Source organism: Stegodyphus dumicola, chromosome 12, assembly GCF_044657685.1.
Source record: "Stegodyphus dumicola isolate Sdum_Otavi_A_Nest chromosome 12, ASM4465768v1".
NCBI lineage: Eukaryota > Metazoa > Arthropoda > Arachnida > Araneae > Eresidae > Stegodyphus > Stegodyphus dumicola.
Genome location: NC_140779.1, coordinates 111633812 through 111656396, shown reverse-complemented (window position 1 = coordinate 111656396; position 22585 = coordinate 111633812). Strand labels below are relative to the sequence as shown.

Genomic DNA, 22585 nt, shown 5'->3' with positions numbered 1-22585 from the left:
GCAAAAAAAGATGCAATATGTTTGATATTATTAAAAAATTAGCGATTATCTTCTCCCTGGAGCAAATTGCAAAAAAAAAACCTATTTACAGAAAACCAATATTACATGGTTGGAGTAGAAGAGAAACACGCTAATGTGACAATCAAAATCGTAAAAGCAACCTTGTATTTAGCGTAAGTATAATGAGAGAATGCTCGCCAGTCCATACGGGTGATATTCTCCGAATGAAGGCATTCGCTTACGATGTTTGCACGGTGAGGACGGGCGTTGTCATCCATTAACACAAATTGTGCGCCCATGGCGCCCCGAAACAAACGTACATGTTGTTCCAGAATGACGTCCCGATAGATTTGGCTTGTCATGGTTCCAAGTTGAACATGCAGGTCAGTTCTGGAACCCAGAATAATACTACTCCAAACGAGCACTCTTACACCACCGTAACGGTGTCGTTCAGTGATGTTTTCTTGGTGGTAACGGGTACCTGGAGCTCTCCATATGAAAGTCCGGCGAGAATCAGACTGCAAGTTAAACCTGGACTCGTCGGAAAACATCACACAAGCCCACTGTTGCGGTGTCCACAATGCATGCTCTCTACTCCAGGCTAACCGCAGGCAACAGCGAGTTGCAGTAAGTGGAACGCATCTGACAGGTCTACGAGCATATAGACCAATCTGCCCTAAGCGTCTGTACACGGTCTGCCTTGAAACTGTCGTACCAGTGGCTGAAGAGAGCTGACGAGACAGGTCTGAGGCTGTGCTCCGCCTGTTTCTTTTGGCAGTAACTGCCAAATATCGGTCCTCATTCGGCGTTGTAACTCTGGGGAGACCTGTGCTGTAACGTCTACTCACATTACCATCATCTTGGAATCGTTGCCAAAGCCTGGAGATAACACTCTAGGCAATTCCAAGCTCGTCTGATACTTCCAGTTTGGTACGCTCACATTCCAGGCGGCCGATAATTCTACCACGTAAAAAATCATCCAAATGCGTCCTTTGTGTCATAACTGTTCGGTTATTGCACTGAAATGCTTATAAAGCGCCTACGAACAATATTACTTCTTTGCCTGTATTCCTTATATATCACTCTCTTACACTCTCGTCATTGTGACGTACCATCGGTGTCATCTGGTTACTTCCTGAAATTTGCATATGATTCTTGAAGATGTTTGTAGAGATTTTACAGGTGATATATTTATTTTAGAGTTCGATTTCTGCGTGACTTCGAATTATCCTTAATTTATGGACATGAGTGTATATCAGAAGTTACATTTGTACGGTGATTTCCTTTTCTACGGCATTTTTAATACATCTGTAAAAAACTGTGTTTGAATTATTAACATTTTATTACCTGCAAAACGATATCCATCTTTTTCTGTATTCTTCAGTTCTTTTTCGTTCCTATTACGTTCGTTTTTTCGTTGATGAATATATTATTCGCACATTTTTAGACGACTTTTCTTTGCTATAAAAAAAAATAGCCAACTTGAAAATCTTTTTAACTGCAACTATATTTTCCAAAGTATAAATTATCCTCTCCTACTTGACAATTTTGTTTTCATGCAAAATGGCACTTTTAAAGAAGCAATGGACAGAAGGCTATGTTTCTGCTCGTTCCGAAGAAAATTATTCGCATTTACTTAATAAAAAAAGGTTTAAAAGCCATGACTTTTCGGTATCTAAAGCAAAGCTAGATAGTGTTGTCAATGAGAAAAGAAAAAAAGTCAGAGTTTGGCTTCAAGGAGAAAAAATGTTCAAAATACGCATCCAACGAAAACACGGGATGTTTCGAATGTTGCAAAGGTAAGAACTTTAATGTTAAAAGAAAATTTGTGAAGTTGCATAATCATTTAAATGCTCAGTGTCAACTGTAAACAAAGTGATTAGTGCTGATTTGAATCTTATAAAGGTGAAAAAAACGTAATGTGCATCGTCTTTCTCCACGATATATTGCCGAAACAAGAACTTGCTACAGAATTTTCTATGAGAAACAATTATTTGAAAAAAATGGAATGATGTTGTCACAATAGATGGACCTTGGGTGTATATAAATGATTGCAATAAAAAGTGATCCATTTATTATCATCAAAGAGGAGAAAAAAGTTTTGGAACATGGTTCAAAGAATCTAAACAAAGTTTTTCAAAGAGATTTATGATTGTTGTTGGTTTTTGATATGAGGACAAATAAAAATTAAAGACAGTGCAGAAAATTGCTAAGGTCAACTCCACATATTATCAGGAATATATCGGGTGGCCATAATTAAACTGACAGTGCTCACAGTGTTCTGTAGCGCGATCTATTTGCGAAAACGACGCCACATTTTGTTGGAAGATTAACCCTTTAAGCGTGCTTGACGAACTCACCTCGTCATCAGTGCACGCGCAGGAGCAAACGCTACACGCTTAAAGGGTTAAACAGGACGGGGGACGAAGGATTCCACGAAAAAACAAATTAGTTCCAAAAGTCACCGCTAGGGGAATATTTGGCGCTGTGTAATAGAAAATAGAATGTTAAGAAATGCAAATCAATACGAAAATTATCTTTCATTTTGCATTCAAATGAGGTTCAATGTGGCTGCCGTTGTTGCGGACCACATATTGCATTCTGTGCACAGTATGCACAACAGCAGAAAGTAACATGTCTGCAGGAATCTCCCGTACAGTCCGTGATATGTTATCCTTCAACGTAGCCAGGTCCTGGACCACTCCTTGATAGACCTTGAACTTAAGGTAACCCCATAGCCAGAAGTCGCATGGGGTAAGATCGGGCGACCGAGGTGGTCATGCAGTTGGAAAGTAGAGGCGACTCTTTCTGTTGTGAATTTCTGTCGTAGCATCTGTTGCACCCGTACAGCAACGTGTGGAGGGGCTCCCTCTTGCATGAAAATGATTTCCCTTAGGCATTGCCTTTGCTGAAGTGCCGGAATGACAAAGCTGTTCAACATGCGGCGATATTTCTCTCCGGTAACAGAACAGGTTTCCGGTCCTGTCGGGGTAATGTTCTCATAGAAGAATGGACCTACGATAAATTCCGCTGTGAACCCACACCAAACAGTTACCTTTGTTGAATGTAAGGGAATTGCTGTGACTGCATGTGGTGATTTGTCATTCCAAATTCGGCAGTTCTGGGTATTCACAGTTCCATTCAGGTAAAATTCAGGGCCTCGTCTCCCCATAAGATTTTCCACGGCCAAGCATCATCCACCTCCATTCTGGCAAGAAAGGTGAGAACAAAATTCAATAGCTTATCATGGTCGGGGTACAGTAACTCCTGTACATGTCTGATCTTGTACGGATAGAAATTGATAATCTTTCGTAAAATTTTCCATACCGTACTGTAAGGCATATCCATATTCCGAGCTACTCCACGAGCGCTAGAGGTGGCAGCAATATTGTCTGGTCCTCTGTCGACAATCGCCGTGGCAACTGCTTCGATTGTATCCTGTGGTACAGGTTTTCGTCCTCTGCCTGACTGAACCTTCAGAGAACCTGTTTTCTCAAACGTCGCAACCATTGCTTTTAGCCCATTAACTGACACAGGACCGTAACCTTTACGCAATTTTTTGTGCGTTCTAAAAGCACGAAGAGCGGCTGACGCGTTGCACTGGTTGAGGTAAAAGAATTTGACCAGTAACGCACGCTCGACTAAAGAAGGAGACATTAAACATAAACTTTCAGTCCGATTGATTCGAAACGTAACACATTGCCTTTTAAAACCCAAGCACTGTACGAATGGATGTAACGTGAAATTTGAATAAAGAACTTCTTCTGCTCAGCGTACGTGATACTGTAGGTCACGAGACTTTATCGGTGTTTATGTAGATTTTACGCTTTTTTAAAAGTGTTGCCATATTGCACTTGAACTAAATCAGAAAATGTGCATAATAAAAGGTAATTTTATTCCGTATTAATTTGCATTTGTTAACACTCTATTTTCTATTACACAGCGCCAAATATTCCCCTAGCGGTGACTTTTGGAACTAATTTGTTTTTTCGCGGAATCCTTCGTCCTGCGTCTTGTTTAATCTTCCTACAAAATGTGGCGTCATTCTCACAAATAGATAGCGCTACAGAACACTGTGAGCACTGTCAGTTTAATTATGGCTACCCGGTATTTTATATGCAGTTTTCAAATACGATAAATATGTCAAAATTTCAAATACAATAAATATGTTTACTGACAGTGCCATCAATCAGTAGACATGCATCAAGACAAAGGAAGGAGCCGCACGTTAAAATTCACTGTCAATTTCCTGAACGAAATGGAGCAAGAAACGTGCATCAAGACCACATCGTTCACTCATATCTCTACTAAATCCTCTGATGTATCATCCACGGATGTTGCCCTTTTGGACTTTTAAAAAGCGAATTGTCCAAACCTTGACTTACAACTTTCTTGGACTTTGCAAATTTTTCCGAGAGGAATGGGATAAAATACTTTTTAATACTAAAAAAGGCTTTATTGTCTTGAAGATTATGGTGTAGAAAGATAGTGAAGAATAAGGGTTATCAAATGGAACATTTAAAACACAAAACGTTTACGTAAAATATTTCTGTAAATACAATGAAAGTGGTCTAAAAAATGTGCGAACAGCCTTTGTATTTCCAGCTTTTAACCTTTTCTGGTATTTGTACATCTTCTGACGGGCAATGAGTATTCTCCTAGAAACTGCCTCAAATGCATTTCACTATTTTCACAAAATCTACGCTCATCTAATTAAGCCTTTTACACATAAGCATCCATAAATCTGTATCTTTTTGTATTGGGTTATTCATTCAATAATGCGGTTTTTTTCAGTTGAAATAGTTGAAGGGAGCAGGATAAACTACCTGCATCAACTTGCTATTAAAGCAGGTAGTGATTTTACCTTGTTCTTATTCTTAGTATAAGTTTTGAAGAGTGCAATTCGATTTTAAGAGTTTTTTCAATGCTAATGTTAAGTCACAAGGGAACATAATACGACGCATTTTACTTTGCGTCGTATGATTTAGTAGAGATATGAGTGCAATTAAATAATTTTTAATAGGAATATTAGTGCAGTATATGAGAATCGAGCAAAATGCATAAGCTAGTGTCATCCCTGTGGTTTAAGAAATTCCGAGCCAGAAACTACAGTCTATAAGACAAGCTTCTTCCTGGAAGATTTGTTGAGCTTGACGAGGACTTTCAGTAAATCTTGGTGTAACATCCCATCATAACTATTAAGATTTAGCAGAGGATAAAGAACCTTAATTTTTAAAAATAAAAGAAAAATACAAAAACCGCATTATTTATAAGATTTTCGCTTCTATAAGTTTATTCACACTCTTCCTTATTTCCTATATAATGTTTTTTCAGAAGATGTAGCTCATGCTAGTCTGGACATTAATTCTTATGAAATTCAGCTTTGATTGATTTGAAATGTAAAAGCAAGTTTTATTTTGAGAAGATTGTAGAGACATTAGGAATTTTTTGGAAACAGGCAAGATGAAAAATGCACAACGCCTTTGCCGGGGATCGAACCGCGGACCTCTGGAATACGCGTCCAGTGTGCAGACCGCCACACAACAAAGGTATGCTAGGAAGGCGGGAGAAATGCCTTATAAGCGAAACAATGATATCTCCACAAAAGGCAAATTATTTTGCACCTTTGTGTTGAATAATTGGTTTCTGTTCATAATTTCGACATTGTGTAGAAGAGACAGGATCGACACTGCATAATGCCGACACAGTGCTCTGTGCCCCGTGATGGATGCTGCCCTAGTACAATAATGCGATGGAGCCTGTAAATGCATAGACGAAGTTCTGGTGCTCAGTCACCATTTCCCTGTCCCTGTCAACATAGATTCGACTCGGACACTGTATGTAATCCATACCGGTATACCAGTAATACGATGCAGATTTGACAAAACCTAAGATGGACACTACGTTGGCTGGGCCATCATATGAATGGTACGGTGAAAGTTCGGCAGCGACGTGCAAGTCAGCACTAGTATTTCGTACACACAAAGCTTATAATTGCCATCTGTGCATTATCCAGAGTCAGAAAATTTGATTACTTTGTTACACATTTAAGGTATCGACATACCATCAGCATCGATATAGGATCACAACCTGTTCTAGAGCTCCTGGCTTGATCATGTTGTAGGGCTGACTTTATTTTCCTAATAGTTATTTTTATTTTAGAACAAGCTTTCGCTGCCAGAATGAGTTTTCAGGATTTCAATTTATGTAAATGAGGTAGAAACGAGTATTTAAGCTGAAGTCTGGGTCACTTCAGTAGAAGATTTTTGTATAACTTCGGCTGGTTTGTTTTAGTTAGCTTTAGATTAGTTTTATATTTTCTAGCTTGAGTAAAGTCCAAGTGGAGCCTTATTATAAGCCCTAAGCGGGGACCATGTTCATTTATTTTGAGTTTGAAATAAAGGGTAATTTACCCCTTCTTTATACTTCTCACTTACAGAACTCAGCGAATAGTCTCTACATAGTTCTCCAATATCCTAGCTCTTAAGAAACTCAGACTTAACTAGGATATTACAATGTGTCTCCAAAAAAGATGTATGTACGCAGTAAGGTCATGTTATTAAAATGTTTACTAAAGAATAATTTATATGTGCCTACAGAAATAATGGATAATTTTGATTGCTAGATAAATTTCAGTTATATGTATCATAGGGCATTACTAATTCTGAATTTTGTAAGATTACTTTAACGTTCTTCGTTCTGCTTCATTAAATGTTCTTTTAGCAGCTACAACTACACAATATATCCGAAAAACGATTTCATTAGAATTTCTATATAAAGAAAATTGACTGTGACATGAAATTATAGATTCACTTTAAAATACCAACTTTCTTTAGAACTTTATTTCGCTAGGTTTTTAATAGAATGCACTCTTGTTTTATTACATGAACTTCTAGCCTATTAAAGTTTCTGCTCTTTATTCTAACTTTATTTTTTTCCTTTAAAAAAGCTGTTTTTTCCCGAGTGAAAACCATTTTTTTCTCGTATTTACTACCGTTTTTACGCCACCGATGCTCTGCCATTTCTCTTTTCGACTGAAAACATTCAGCGGGGATTCAATGATCTTCTTTTTCCCAAAATGGTATTCAGCATCTAACATTATTTTCTTCTTTACTTGCTAACATAGACGTTATCCAGATGGAAGGGAATTTTTTTCAGCTAGAATGTGACGATAAAGGAAACAAATGTGTCAGTTAATAATGTTATTTCTTTCTTTATCGTTTACTTTTTTCTATATAGTTAAAGAAATGATTTTGTTAATATCATTCGTAAGATATATAATTTTTCATAAAATAATTAGTTACGTCTTTTAATATGGCTGCACTGAACCAATAATATATATTTATTCTTTACAATTTAAGTTTTAAAATCTAACCTCAATTCTTAACTACGCATTGAAGAATGAATTTAGCATGAATGAGGGCCAGTTTTTGATCCAGAGCAATTTAAGTAGTATTATTGAATTTTGCCTTTAAATACTACAATTTGGTACTATAAATCGAATTAATTATATCAAAGTCACGACACGGATACTTTGTAGGTTATAATTTAGCATAGACCAAAAAATTATGCTAAAAGTATGAAAGATATAATTGTCAAGCTTAGTGAATTATTAATACTTACGAACTATATGTGTCTAATAATTATAATTTTTTTTTTTAAATTGTCATATATGTATTGAACGCGGCCGCTTCAGTGTGACTGTTCTGTCTATAAATGAACGGATTGCATTAGACTGAGTAAATAAATATGAATAAGAAATGTGTGGATACTTCTTTGTTAAAGCGGCTCCCAACCTTATTTGGTGATTTTAGATTTGCCCCAAGATCTCAGCTATGACTTCGCCAAGCTCGTGAGATGCGAATGAAAAAGTAAACAGCACGATTTATAACAATCATACTCACATGTCGTTTCCTAAGAATATTTTTAAGAATCCTTATCATCATTGTTGTTATTTTATCGCATGTAATTTTTCCCTTTCCAGTACTTTTACAGCATTAATCTGTTTGTTACACTATTTCATCGACGTCATCTCCTCCACCCATGAATACATAAATCTATTAACAGCGACGAACGATATTCTGGAGCCATTGAACCAATTTCCAAAACGAAACCAACCAATCATTATTTCTTCTTTTTGCAGTTTTTAACGTTTCCCTTGGGTGTTGAAAGCCAAAAATCTTCCAAAAAAATGGGGATTTGGGATTTTTGCATTTTCAAATTCTCTACGCTAAAAAACACACGGCGAGAGCAAAAATCCAACACGGTGCTAATTATATGATTACGTGGCGAGATACAAGCATACGCAACCGCTGCTAAATACGATCATACGGCGAGATACAAGAACACGCAGCAAGATTTTGGCGAGGTTATCTCGAATTGGCGAGTTGATTAGTGATTAAATCTCGGTAACCGCTATAACAAAGAAGTATCGAAATATGATATATGACATGTTGCAATACTACCATATTGAAAATTTTGGCGGAAATTGCCTCTAGAATAGTTTTGCTTATAATATAAAACGTTTTATCTATACTCTTGTCTCTCTCAAAGTATCGTCCATCAGAATACACGCCTTTGTTCAACAATCCCTGGTAACACTGATAGAATGCATCTAGTACTTGACAACAGATTGGCCGTATCGTCATTTTGGGGGTTTCAAAACGTTTGCCTTGTATAGCCATCCTTTTAAAAGAGAACAGCGAGGTCAAATCAAGCGGCATATGTTAAATGAAACAATTGCGGCTCTGCAAGGATCTGATTTTGATGAAAGAAATTCGTAATGGCCATTGCTGCGACATCATGCGTAATGGTTTGATAGATGCTTTACTTTCATTTGGACACAACACAAACTGTGCTGTCTCTGAGGATGTTACTTGATACATTTCTTCTGTAGAAAGTATGTTGTAGCAGTATGATGTGCTATGTCTTATTTGTTGCTAGTACTATGTCCTATGTATACCGTAATCAGGTCCCCTGTGGAAGGGGCGTAGGCTAGAGAGGTAGTGCATGGGGGCTATACCATTTTTGTCAATGGCGATGGCGTGGTGCCCCCTGTACTTGTTCCTGCCCTGTCCTGTAGAAAGTATGTTTATTGTCTTAAACAACATTTCAATTACATTAGAAATTTCAAGAGCGTGACATGATTTCTCATCGAACCTTTTGAACACAGTAGTACTTTTGGCATGAAATTTATGCAAAATAAATTGAAGTTGCTATACTTTCCTTTTTATTTCTTCCTGCAAATAATAATTTAAAGACTTATTACTCTTTTAGAGATTTTTATTTCACATCACTTCAGTGGGTGACGGAGACCAGGATCGCCGTCATGTGGTTGAAGCGATTCCAAAACTCTTCCTTAGTATCAATCTGTGATTCAGCCGGCCTCATCTACTTCTGTGACAAGGTAATATCTGCAAGGTTCTTTTTTTTTTTTTAAGATCATCACAATTTTTTCTGTTACTTAATATTACAATGTTCATGTAAAAGAAGATGCTTGTCTAATTAGTTATAAGAGAAAATGGTCTAAATATAGTTATTATGAGCTTCAGAATAGTCTTTGTTCAGTTTGCTTCCATCAAATTTAAAAGAAATACAATAGTTTCCCGATTAACCGGCTGTTAGGGAACTGAACCTAAAGTAAACAAATACCTGGTTAATCTGAAAAAGCATACGAAAGAATATATACGGATCGTAAATCAGATTATAAAGTTTGTATGTAGTATTTATTGTACATAAATATTTATTGACATTTATTTATTTAAAATGCTTTTACACTTCGGAAGCTGAGGTTGATGGTACCGTAAAACCATCGAAACTTGCCCTGTCAAATGTTGCATCTCCCTTTCTGGTTGCAATCGGCCGAACCTATATATATACCCACTTTGTTACCCGGGTCGGTGAGCTCAAGCTTTTCATTCTTATATGTTGGTAAATTGTCCATTTTTTGCTTTAAAAGTGACTGAATTATTTTGTTCTCGTGTTCCGGTTAAGGTTTTTAAGATTTTAATTAATCTGCGTGTAATAGTTGTAGAATTATCAGCAATTTAAATGTTTAAGTGTTGCTAAGCCTAACGAAGCCGCCATTTGTTTCGTTTGAAACTCTTTGTAGAACAGTGAACTAAGTTAGTGCACCAACTTCAGTGTCTTTTTGCCCAGTGGGACCAAAAGTTAACTTTCAGTTTTGTGCACTGAAAATTTGGTCGTCCTTCCCGCTAGAAAATTGCTTGTTTTGAAGTAAAAACTCTAATTTTCATTGTAATTTTTTTAACTGTTTTTGACTGTATTTTGTGTTTTATGTTTTTCTATATTTTATTTTACGATTTCTAATGAAGATAATTTGTGTTTTTGTCTTGCCGGAAAGTAAAAACAGAATTAATTGATTGAAAAATAGATCTCTAATGAAATTCGAGGAAATAAGTTTAAACGAAATGCAGCAAATAATGTGTATAATTTAAAAAGCCGTACAAGGAAGTCATGCGATATTCACATCAGAGGCTTTTCTTTTATCTCATTATTTAAGAAATTTTTCATTTTAGTTTCGGAATAAAATTCTGTAAATTCAAAAACTGTTTTTTAAACGAAGCATTGAAATAAGCAGTACAGAACTGAAAATATGCAAAACTTGAACTTTGAAAAAAAAATTATATCAATATTTCTTGAAATAAAAGAAAAGTTTCAAAATGTCAAATAAATTTGACTGACAATCCAGACATTCGAATTCATTGGTAAATTGAAACATGTTCTGATTGCAAATGAGCTAAAACGAAAACAAGGCAGTGGTGAAAATTCACTAAATCGGCTTTAGCTAACTAGTTACTTCCAGGAAAGAAGGTTCAGAAATAGAGATTCTTTAAGAGTGTACAAAAGAAACTTAAATTGAGTTGAGCACTGTTTATTTCCCTAAGGCTGAATGTTTTCTCTTCTCGTCATTCAGCTCACTCCTGGGAGCTCCTTTTCCGTAAAAGTTGAGATGAAGTTCGTCTTGGTGACAAAGAATTGTAGAAATATTTTGACAATGATCAATTTTTAAGCTTACGTAAATTAAATTTCTGATGTTCTGCTTGAAAGCAGCGAAATACTTAAATTTTAATTTAACAAATTTAATGCTTATATAACACGCAAAATATGTTGTATCCAAAATGGGAAAGAATAAAATTCCAAGTAAAACTGAGTCTTGAGAAAATCAGCAATAATTCACGTATATTTTATTTTAGCAGAAAAGCTTTCAGAGATCCAAACATTATTGCCTTTTAACTTCGGTTAATTGAAAGATACAAGCGAGTCTTTGTTTTTCTTTTTGGTGCTTGGTTTTCCATTAGTGTCAGCTAAAGTGGTTCAAGTATTCTTTCCTGTCAACTAAATTCAAGACAAATAACACAACTGAGCCTTTACTTCTGTCTTCGGTACTTGCCTCCCAATGACTGGCACCTAAAGGCGGGCTGAAAGCGCTTCCTTTAAATAAAATCTACGCCTATTATCACTGTTTTTTTTATTCCTTCACGAAGTAAAGATAGTGTTGTAACTCCGAAAAATTTCGGCTGTCATATTTCAAAGTAAATATCCTTTTTGACCGTTCCTGATTCCATCTGTACGAGTGTTTTCGCTTGCCGTCTGCATGTACGGAACGTGGGGACAGAATAAGAGGGTTTTTTTTTTTTTTTTTTTTTTTTTTTCGAAACGAATTGTAATAGTACCTACATGCGTATGTATGTATCTCGCATGATGTAGAAACATTTAGCCGTCAAACTTTGAAATTTTGTGAAACCGCTAGAAACATCTAATTGTGCACCTCCCTTTCTTATTGCAGTCGGCAGAACCAAACGTATATATATTTATACTCACCTATTATGGTTTGGTACATTTGCTTAACAGGTATATATGTAAAATTAGGAAACCAACAACCTTGTGTTCCGCGTAGAATTAGTCAAGAACTCAATTGATTTCGAGGGCTTCTCCACCAGCAGCATGGGAATCTGCAAGACATTATGTATTGAGCAGTAAAATTCCCTCGACTTTTTTAAGAACTTGGGACCCTCGAAAATGTTTTTAGTACATTCTGGGTAATATTAAAAGGTGTTTTCTTTATTATTAAATGTGTGTGTTTGTGAGTGTCATGTATATCCATCGAATCATTCATAATTTTAAAATATCTATAATGCAACATTTTGTATGAGAAATGTATGTTTGTGTATTGTGTATGAGAATGTTTGATTTATTCTATCGTTAACGTCAGTGGTGATGCGTTTTTCTCTTTCAATGTATTCCTTGCGAGGTGGCAAAAGACTTCTCCCGCGAATAATATCCTGTGTCCTCTGTCTGAATTAGATAACTATTTCCAGCTAGAATTCAGCAAAACTAAACGCGCAGGAGTATTATAAACTAGGTATATCAAAACCAAAACACAACGGATTAACATAAGGAACTGAAAAAAACTGTGAAGAAAGAGTATGAAGTGATTTTTTTTTCTAAAAAATTATTATATTAAAGAAATTCTCTTTCTTATTGAATTTTTGAATAATCTTTCTGCAAATTTTAATAGAATTCAGCAAAACTAAACGCGCAGGAGTATTATAAACTAGGTATATCAAAAGCAAAACACGACGGATTAACTGAAGGAACTGAAAAAAACTGTAAAGAAAGAGTATCAAGTGATTTTTTTTTCTAAAAATGATTATATTAAAGTTTTCTTTCTTATTGAATTTTTGAATAATCTTTCTGCAAATTTTAATACTGATATTTAAAAATATTTAAATAATTTTAAGATATTTAATATAATATATTCTATACTTTTATTATATGTTGCATCACGATGCTTTATTAAGTAATATATTTTTAAAGTTATGTATTAATTAAAAAAAACCTTTTTTAATTTAAATTAAAAATTCAAATATTCTGTTTTGTGCCACTGGAAAACCACATCGCGTTAATATCTAGGGCCATCTTTAAGTAATGCAGTTTGTATACCTGATATTTAATGTGCAATCAAAGAGGTAAGTTTTGTTTTTTTGTAACCACTTCTAATGAAATAACTAGAATATTTTGTGATCGCATTTATCATTGTCATCAAGAATTAATAAATATTTTAATATTTTTAATATTTAAATTAATTTATTGTTTTATATTCACTTTTCAATTGCAATAATAATTAATTATCGGTAATGTAATATTAATTGGCCCTTTGGGTCTTTTAAATTTAGTTAACTTTTGGTACCACTGGGGGGGAAGAGACTAAAGTGCAATAACTAACTTAATTCTCTGTACTGCTAAGAGTTTGAAAGGTAAGCCAATAGCCGCCACATTACGTCTAGCCGTCACTTATACTTTGGTATATCTATAACGCTTAGTGCGGCCGATTGCAACGAAAAAGGGAGGTGCACAACTATATGTTATAGTAGTCCCATATACAAAATTTCAATGTTCTACGGCTAATTGTTTTCGAGTTATGTGAGATACATATATATGTACGTACGTATCTATAGATGCCACGTAAAGAAAAATCGCTCAAATGGATTCAAGAGAAGTGACAATGGATATATTCGTTGAAATATTATTAATTACGCCTTAAGGCTCTACACGCAATGGAGGGTTGCTTCGTGAAAGACTTTCTAAGTGAAATTGGCTCATATTAACACGTTACACATGGGGAAAGCCACGAAAACGCCCATGCAGCCAGCACGTTCGTGGGACTCGAACTTCGGACCGAACTACCAGTGTTCAGGGACTTCACCGATCGGCCGCTCGTGTGCCTTCGTTGAAATATGATACCCGAAATTTTTCGCGATTAGAATACCTTCTTTACGTCGTACAAGGAAGTAATAATCAGCTTTCTAAAAATCGCTGGCGTCACATATAGAAATAAATAAGTCATTTTCAGTATTCTAAAGATAACTAATTTAAATGAATTTATTCAAAAAATACAGAGAGTGAGACATTCGCTGCATAGTAATTTCATTATATCTAAAAAAACATGCATAAATAATTTTTCAGTATTTATAACAGCTCTTCATTAAATCGTTGTTTACCAGAAGTTTTATTCCTATGTTTTGAGATTCAGCTAATTTTTTTCCTCTGGTTTGTTTGATTTTTAACTATATTGTGCTAATGCAATTATTTTTATTTCGATTTCAACAATACATATGATTTTATTCCTTTCCGGAATAAAACGGGGATATGTGACATTCTGCACCTTAGGAATGCAACAATTTATCTAAATCCTTTTTTCCGCTTTGAAAAAAGGAAGCTCATCCATAAAAAGGAAATTTTATCTTTCCCCGTTAGTCTATAAATAAATAACCATAAAAAACGCAATGTGAGAAATCTTTATATCAGCTATTTTTTCCCATTCTTCCCATTTAGATTTCTTTTAGCGATAAATCTCGAAAATTTATCTTCTTCACTCTTAGGAAATTCAAACTTTTTTTATGGACTATCAGTTCCCAGTTATTTACTTTTTCAACATATAAATAGACAGCTCACGTAACGTTTCAAATTCAGCAAAGAGCATTTGCCGCTAAATTGCCACAACTACAAATAGATCAACTTTGGCTACGTACTACTTTCATACAAACTGAGCCTTATTCAACCTGATAGTCATATCGTAATATTTTGTGCCTTCTGTAGAATAATTATGTCGGCTGAATAAATCCTATAGCTATTGAATTTTATCGGGAAGAACTATTTATGGCTGGTTGGTTAATTAATAATGGTAAATCACATGAGAGTTTTCTGTCTAGGGGAAGTATGCATAAAGGCTTTCAAAGATTAATTAGCTCATTTTTACGTTGCAAATGCGGAAAACCAGGCAACCACAATCTGCTCGTCAACCTTCTTATATATTAAAAGCTGAGGTGAAGTAGTTCTATTGCGCTAAATTCACGTGGATTGCGGTTTTTAAATACGGCTTTTGAAAATAATATAAGCATTAGCAGCTACCTTTTACGATAGGAGATGATGGCTGTTTATTATATGAAAACATATGATTCTAGCAAAAGCCCTGCTGGCAGGCCAAAGTTCTGTACAGCTTCACAGTTACAAAACCATGGCAGGTTTAAAGTGGCATAATCAGACTGAACACATTGACTTTTAATGGTTTACCCGTTTAAAATTACGATCCATTAATTAAACTATAATCCAGTTTTGCCTTAAAACATCCTACACGAAAATACTCCTTTCTAAACAGCGTAGTATGCTCTAATATACTGTTGTTGTCGTTACCAATCTCACTTGTCCGCCAGCACAAACCCACGATGGATACGATACATATGATATACGATACAAAGTATAAGTGATGGATACGGTCAGCACAAACCCACGATATTCATTGTGCCAAATGCGGCTGTCGTTGGCAAGAGCCTTGAGCACCATAGGTGACTTTGACTCAGTTCCGCACCCAGGCCCTTCGATACGAATAATTCAAAAGTGCACATCAGTATCGCCACTGAGGGAGGGGTTTAAAAAAGGAATCAATGAGCTTCTATTGCTTTTGTGACGCTGAAACTTTGAAACAGCGTATACGAGCGCATGTTGTCATTAGTCCAAAGGGGCCTTTGTCCCTGAAAGACTCTTGTTTTCGTTTTGCGATTTTGCGTTGGTTCACTATAAATGTCCGTTTCACTTTTCAAACTGTTGCCACCAAATGTTAGAGTTTTGCATTATGTATGAAGAAATTAAATAATGAAAAATCTGCATAACTGTATGCATATTTCTCGCATTGTGATAAAACAACAGTACGTAGAGCCATCGAATTTTGAATGACGTAATCCTCCTATGAACATGGGCATGTAGAAGCCCAAATTTGAAATTTGGAATTTGTTTTATGATCGATTTCATATTTTGTAAAACTTTAACGAATTTTTGAGTAACAAACTCAACGTTTTCGAAGCGAGCAATGGCAGCGTTCTACAGAAAAAACGTTTTTATCTCCAGCGCGCGAGACTCTGTATCGGAAATTCTAAAAATATGCTCAATTTAAAACTATTTTGCGATATTGCTCTTGAACTGAATTTTGTGGTTTAAGTGCGAAAAACATGATATTTAATAAATAAATATAACACGCAAAATGTTAAATGACTAGAGTTAAAATTAATTAAAAGTCAATAAAAGTAAAAAATCAAATTTTTTAGAAAACCAAAGTAATTTAGAAACTCTTGCCTATGGAAACTTTCCCAACACGAATTATGCATGTAAACCTAATATAAACTATACACAACTATCAAAATATTAAAATAAAAATAATAACAAAATAATAAAAAGGCTAATAAATAGCAAATTTTAATTTAACTTACCTAGATCTACATATTTGAATTTCTGAGTTGTACAAGCCTTTGCTAAACTAGTTGAGTTGAGTAGTTTGTAGCTGCTAACTCTAAAAATAGAAGGCTCTAATACAATGTAATGTTGAGTGTAAAGCTACTACCTGTGAGAGCTATTGTAAAAACCTATGCTGTAAATTTTTAAAATGTAAAATGCTTGTTTTGTGTGCAAAAATATTGCTAACTTTGAGTCATGTTAACGTGTAAAAAGTAAAAATTATGAACTGCTACTGTTTGTGAAAATAGATGTTGCAAACTAAAAAAGATGTAAAAAGTTTTTGAAAAAATGGTTTTGAATAAATTATTCTAGTAAAAATAAAAACTCTAATATTTTAACTGAATTAATTTGAATTAGAAAATTACGAATTGAAATAGAGAATTATTGTAAGAAATTTTTTGTACTAGACTGTATTTTTTAAAACTGAAGTTTAATCAAAACTTTAATTAAATACTGACCAAAGGTAAGGAAACTAAATTAGATAAAAACTTCACTCAATTCGGGCTATATGAAAAGAGTTGGCCCCTCATTAGTAAAAGGAAAGAATCCATTGTTGATAAAGTATACATTTTTACAAAATAATATTTACAAGTAATCCCTTAACTCTTCAAAATCCTCCATTACCCTCCAGTTAAGGTTTAAGGTAATATTATCATACCATAAAGAGTTAAAAAATTAAAAAGAAAAGTTAATGCCTGCCTTTTTAATATAGAATTTAGTAAAATGTTTTGGGACCTGGTTATTAACTTGAACATTAATTAGTTTTATTATTTCTTCCTTTAAATCTTCTTTTTCAGTACAAATATCTTCAATTCCAATTATTTGGCTATGAAAAGTGTTACCTATTAGATAGATATAGAGATATAGAGATATAGAGTTAGATATAGTGAGAGATATAGAGTTCCAATTAATTTGTTTAATAGTTTCTGGAATGTCCTCCATTTGTCATATAATTCAATTTTATTGTGTTTAATTATGAGAAGATCTAGGTATTCAATATTATCTTGATTCGTATTAGTTCTATTGAGTGTTAAACCATCTGGGTAAATTTTGAATTGTTCAAAAGCAGAATTATTATTGAAAGTTATAATATCATCAATGTATCTGAATGTATTTGCAAATAACTTTCGATTGTTTCTTATTCAAACTAAGTTGGAATTTAATTCATTAGCAAAAAGAAACAGGTTACATATTTGCGTAGAACTGTTCGCTCCCATTGGAATTCCTTTCACTTGCTGAAAGATTTTATTATTGAATTTAATATAGTTATTATATAATGCATATTGCAGGTAAGTTTTCCATCTTTCAATTCAGAGGATGCTAAGCATGTCAGGAAAAAGTTGTGGGAGTTGCATTAAACTAGTATAAATTTCATCCAATGGTAAAGAAGTATAAAGGTTTTCAAAGTCATAGTAGTTAATGTTCTTAATTTCTAAACTTTTAAATTTGTTGAGAACTGTAGCGTTATTATAAATAATCCAACAATAGTTGTGCTGCTTGTTAATTAGCTGATGAATTAAAATACAGATTTTTAAGCTTAATTGCAAATATGTAATCTATATTCGTTTTACAATTATTTGTACCATTTGCTATAAAATCTACATTTGAGTGGTGATTTATGGAATTTTGGAAGAGCATAAAGATTTGTATAATCTATTGCATTTAGATGGTTGTGTAATTTGTAGTTTCTTATGAATTGGTTTAAGCTTTTTTGCTATGACATTTTCTTGTGTATTGGTAATTTTGTAAGTAATGGCATTATTCAGTTCAGTATCAACTAGTGAGACATAAAAAAAATTTCAAATAATGAATTATTACTTTTGTGATGGCTTTATCAATTTTGCTGATTACGACTTTTTGCTTCAAATCTTGTATTAGAGGATTTAGAAAATTCCATGGTAAATTGTTGTTAAATTCAATCCTTTGAATTCTTTGCTTCATTTCTTCTAACACTTCATGCTTCCAAGCAATAAAGGCAAAATTTGGAAGATTTAATTTGTAACTAGTTTGTTATTATTATGTTACGAATATTTTCCGGTAATAACTTTGAAAGGTTTATTATTTAAACTAACCAATTATTTATAATTTCAACCCTTACTATAACTTCTTTCCGTTTCCTCACCAGAACGTAAACTGAGTTACAAAGTATTTAAGCTGAAGATTTGGATTGTAAAGCAAAATATTTTTTACCCTCACTCGTGGCCACGAATACTTTTTACCCTCACTCGTGGCCACGTTACATAGTTTCAACTCTGATAAGCTGATAAGCTTTTAATTATTCGGCTTTGCGTTATTGCTGCCGACATTTAACTTGATATTTCGGTTACATTTTTTATGCCAGCTTAGATTTAAATTTAATTATTTGACGATTAATCGATAATTCGCTTTACGTCTGTTTGGAATCTGAAACTAGTTTATGGTACTAAAGCAAGCCAAACTCTATAAATTAATGCAAGGAAATCTGGTTTTAGTATATATGGTAAACTCGCTGATGTGACTAAAAATTACTGAAGTTATAAGATTTAATGCACTGCTTTTCACGTCTGAGTTTACTTGGTAAGTGTGGAATAATTTATTAGAGGTTGCAGAAATGAAATTTCGGAAATTTACTGATATATAAGCATATGAATCTATGCTATGAGTATTTCTCATAGCAAATTATAGTAATTATATAACTGATTCCTTATCTATGTTAGGGCTATACTGCGTCAGTTATATTAGACTCACTTATCAGCAGTATTTCAACAGAAATCGCTTACATTTTTAAGCAAAACATTACATTTTAAGCGAATTTTGCTAACCCTTATAAATACGTAAAAATTATTTAGTTTATTAGCTATATATTTATTAAGAACCCACAGCATTTTTTGTGATTTTATCTTGATAACGCTGGTAATATCCTATTACTATGAGCAAAAGATGGCTGTCTTCGTCTTGATACAAGATCAATAGAACGCAATTATTTGCCCTCAGCCACTAAACTAATCCTTAAAGCAAATAAGAAAGCTATTTCTGTTCTCTTTCAGAATCTCCCTAGAGATACGCAAAACCGTGGTTGGATTGACATTCAGGACAAGCCTGTATTTGGGGAAAATAAAGGGTTCTATTTCATTCGCCTACCATTAGCAGACGGAAAAGCAGGCTATTTCAGACATGTTGCCATGGTTAATGCTAGTGTAAGTAATTTAACTTCGAGATTTTTCTCCAACATCTTTTGTAATATGTTTTTTATTTCAGAGAAATGACAGAAATTTGTCATGTTAACAAAATAAGAAAAAACATTCTTGAAATAAAAAAGATTTATTCTCAAAATGGTGTTTTCTTCAAAATATGATTTTAAAAAATCTTTCTTTTAAATACATTGTGTAACCGTTCTTCCATAAATGCACAGCGTTTATATCCCAGACGTCATATTTAACACATTTTGCCCAAATTCTAAGCAAACGTTAGTTTCACACACTATTCGTGGTAAACTACAATCCCTTTAGTTTCCTGAATTTTATTTTTGCTTTTATTATCCAAACTTTGCTGATATAAAACGACATTCTTCCTCTGCAGGGCCTAGTTTCATGTTCTTGTGTGTAAAATGAGTTCTACTTATTTTATCGAAGAAATAAATACAATATAATTAAGAGATACCACTTAAGGAAACTTTCTTTAGAAAACAATCCTATTACTTTGTGAAAGGAACTATAATCTCTCCATACGTTCTAGAGCAGGAGTTCCCAACCCTATACCCGCGGGCACCATGGCGCCCGCCGATCTTTCAACGTGTGCCCGCTATTGTGCGCTCACAATACAAATGTTTTAGCTTTCAATAACATTCTATGTTAAATTTTCTAATTTTTAATGAAATATAAATTTCATCCAACACAGAACAAAGCAAAATGCTACCGATCTCTTTTTTTAATTTTTGTTGCATGTATTATTAACTATATCCAACTATAAATTCCCCAGTACAGGATATACGTATAAGCTATACAAGCTATAGCATAGGATCCCCCACTTTCTTGGCGCCCCCAAAAAAATTAAAATATAGTATAAATATAATATAACAGACTGATGAAGGGCCCCATATTTCAAATAGCTTAGGGCCTCATGAAGTCTAAATCTGGCCCTGAAATTCACCTTGAAATAGTAAATGGTGCCTGCTGTCCAACAAATATTCTAGAATGTGCTCTTGGGGAGAAAAAGGTTGGTCCCCTGCTATAGAATAATTTATTTCCGCTCATTACACGGTTATTTAATTTATTGCAAGAAAGCTCTAAAAAATGAGTGTAGCCTTTCTTTCATAAGCACAAACACCGGCTAGCTCTAAACGTATTTCTTAACAGAGTACAGAAACAGTTATAAACTATACATCGAAATAGAGCATACACCAAACAAAAACACCTAACATTTCGAATTAACATTCAAGTCACGAAAACGTAATATTGTAGCAATCGCAGCCATCTTCATCCGGCTGCGATTCCGGCTGCTATGAAGATCGCAGCTATCTTCATCGCAGCCGGAATTCGTCTGCTGTAAGTTGTTCTCGTTGCCACTACATGGCGTTCGATGAAATAGCTCACTTAGGTCCTAATAGTTCTGTTACAATTGTATATTAAAAATCTGATAATCTAAATTACTTTTGTAATACTTTGAGATTCAAAAATAAGATAAATGGATGGAAGCAAAATGATACGATACTGTGGAGCATCTCTTTATGCTGCTGTAAGAGAAAATAATGCATCTCTTTGCGTTGCTGCAGGAAATAAAGAATAATTTAAATGAATTTTAATCATATTGATCTAACTTAAAATTCAAAACTTACCAAAAAAACTACAAAAAAAACAGCAAAAGAATTAGTGTAGATATCTTATATTTTATTTGCTTTACACATCATGTCAGTTTTAAATTTACTACTATAAGTTTATTCTGAGATTTTTATTTCACTTTCGTTTGATATACTACGTAATCTTTACTTCAGAGCGGAAGAAAGTCCTTCTTGACACATGGGCAATTTGATGTAGTGAAAGTTTTAGCTCATCAACGTGAGAATAACACAGTGTAAGTATTTTCAGTTTGCTTTTATAAAGTTAATGCTGTTAAGATGTGTTTAAAGGCTTGATTTTCTGCTCGTAAAAAACTAAAAGAAATAATACAAATTCCTACACGTTAAAATTTTCAAAATCATTTGCGATTTTTTTCTGTTTTTAAACATTAACTTTAAAATTGTTTGTGTACTGTTAAATGTTAAAGTATCAATTCATTATTCTTGATCGTTTGCAAATTTTTTCTGAGAGATGGCGTCATCAAAATATTTCAGGTCAGCAGCCCATTAAAACATTTAGTTAAGTATTTCGTTTAGTGGTAAAATGCTGTTTTATATGATCAGTTTTCCTTTATTGCTAATACTTTAGAACTAGATTAGGCAGAAGATTATATAATTAGAACTAATTTGGCAGAAGATTATATAATCATCCTTATGCTCCCTACAACAAGTTAAGTTCAAATATTCTTTTTTGAACCGAATTTCGTATTGTTTGAGATTTATCAGAGTCCATGGTATAAAACACATCATTTTCAATGGTAGCAGAATTTGAAGAGTAAAATGTTTTCTATCGTTCAAAATTATGATTTTTCTATGTGCAAAATGTTTCTCATCAGAACTTGAAAATTTTGGATGTATTCTCAAGAGTTTGTTTTGTAGTATTTTGGAATTTCTTACATTTTCAAATAATATGCAATGAATTTCTTTGTAATTTTTAATGAGTTGCGATGAGAGAATTTAATTTTCAGTTTTCAAGTAGTTGCTTGGTTTTGTTTCTAATAATTTCCGAAAGATCACTAATTTTCTCCCTTGATGAAAACTAGCACTCAATTTCTTTTTACAAGCTTTTATTTATTTCACATGTAATGTTTCTTGCTGCGGTAAAGAATTTGTTATCGATTTTGAAACTATTTCCTCATATGCTATGGAGCTCAAATTTGCACGCATATTGTTTGTGAATAATAATAGAATTTTGTTGTAAGTAATGTTGATCTAAATCCAACATAATTTAAATTTTTATTGCACAGTTAGTGTCAAATTTCTGTTGCTATTCCTAGTAACAGACCACAATACTTTTGTCTTTGTTAAGTAAAGCTCATTGAACACATTATAATTCAAATGTTTTGAATGAATTATAACACAACAGATACACAACAGGGCATACTCATGTGTTTCAACCAATCCACATATTTCACTTTTTGCCTCCCAGACAGTATAGTGGTTAAGAAAGCCTACTGTGGT

The 22585-nt window shown here is 33.7% G+C and overlaps 1 protein-coding gene across 1 annotated transcript in view; it reads left to right on the top strand.

Annotated features, from left to right (window-relative positions):
* Positions 1-22585, top strand: part of LOC118185383 (inactive dipeptidyl peptidase 10-like) — a 497660-nt gene that overhangs the window by 429304 nt on the left and 45771 nt on the right. Inside the window, exons 11-13 of the mRNA XM_085806802.1 lie at positions 9277-9406; positions 19338-19487; positions 21281-21360. Of these exons, the coding sequence (XP_085662928.1) occupies positions 9277-9406; positions 19338-19487; positions 21281-21360 (360 nt within the window). The remainder of the gene's footprint in view (positions 1-9276; positions 9407-19337; positions 19488-21280; positions 21361-22585) is intronic.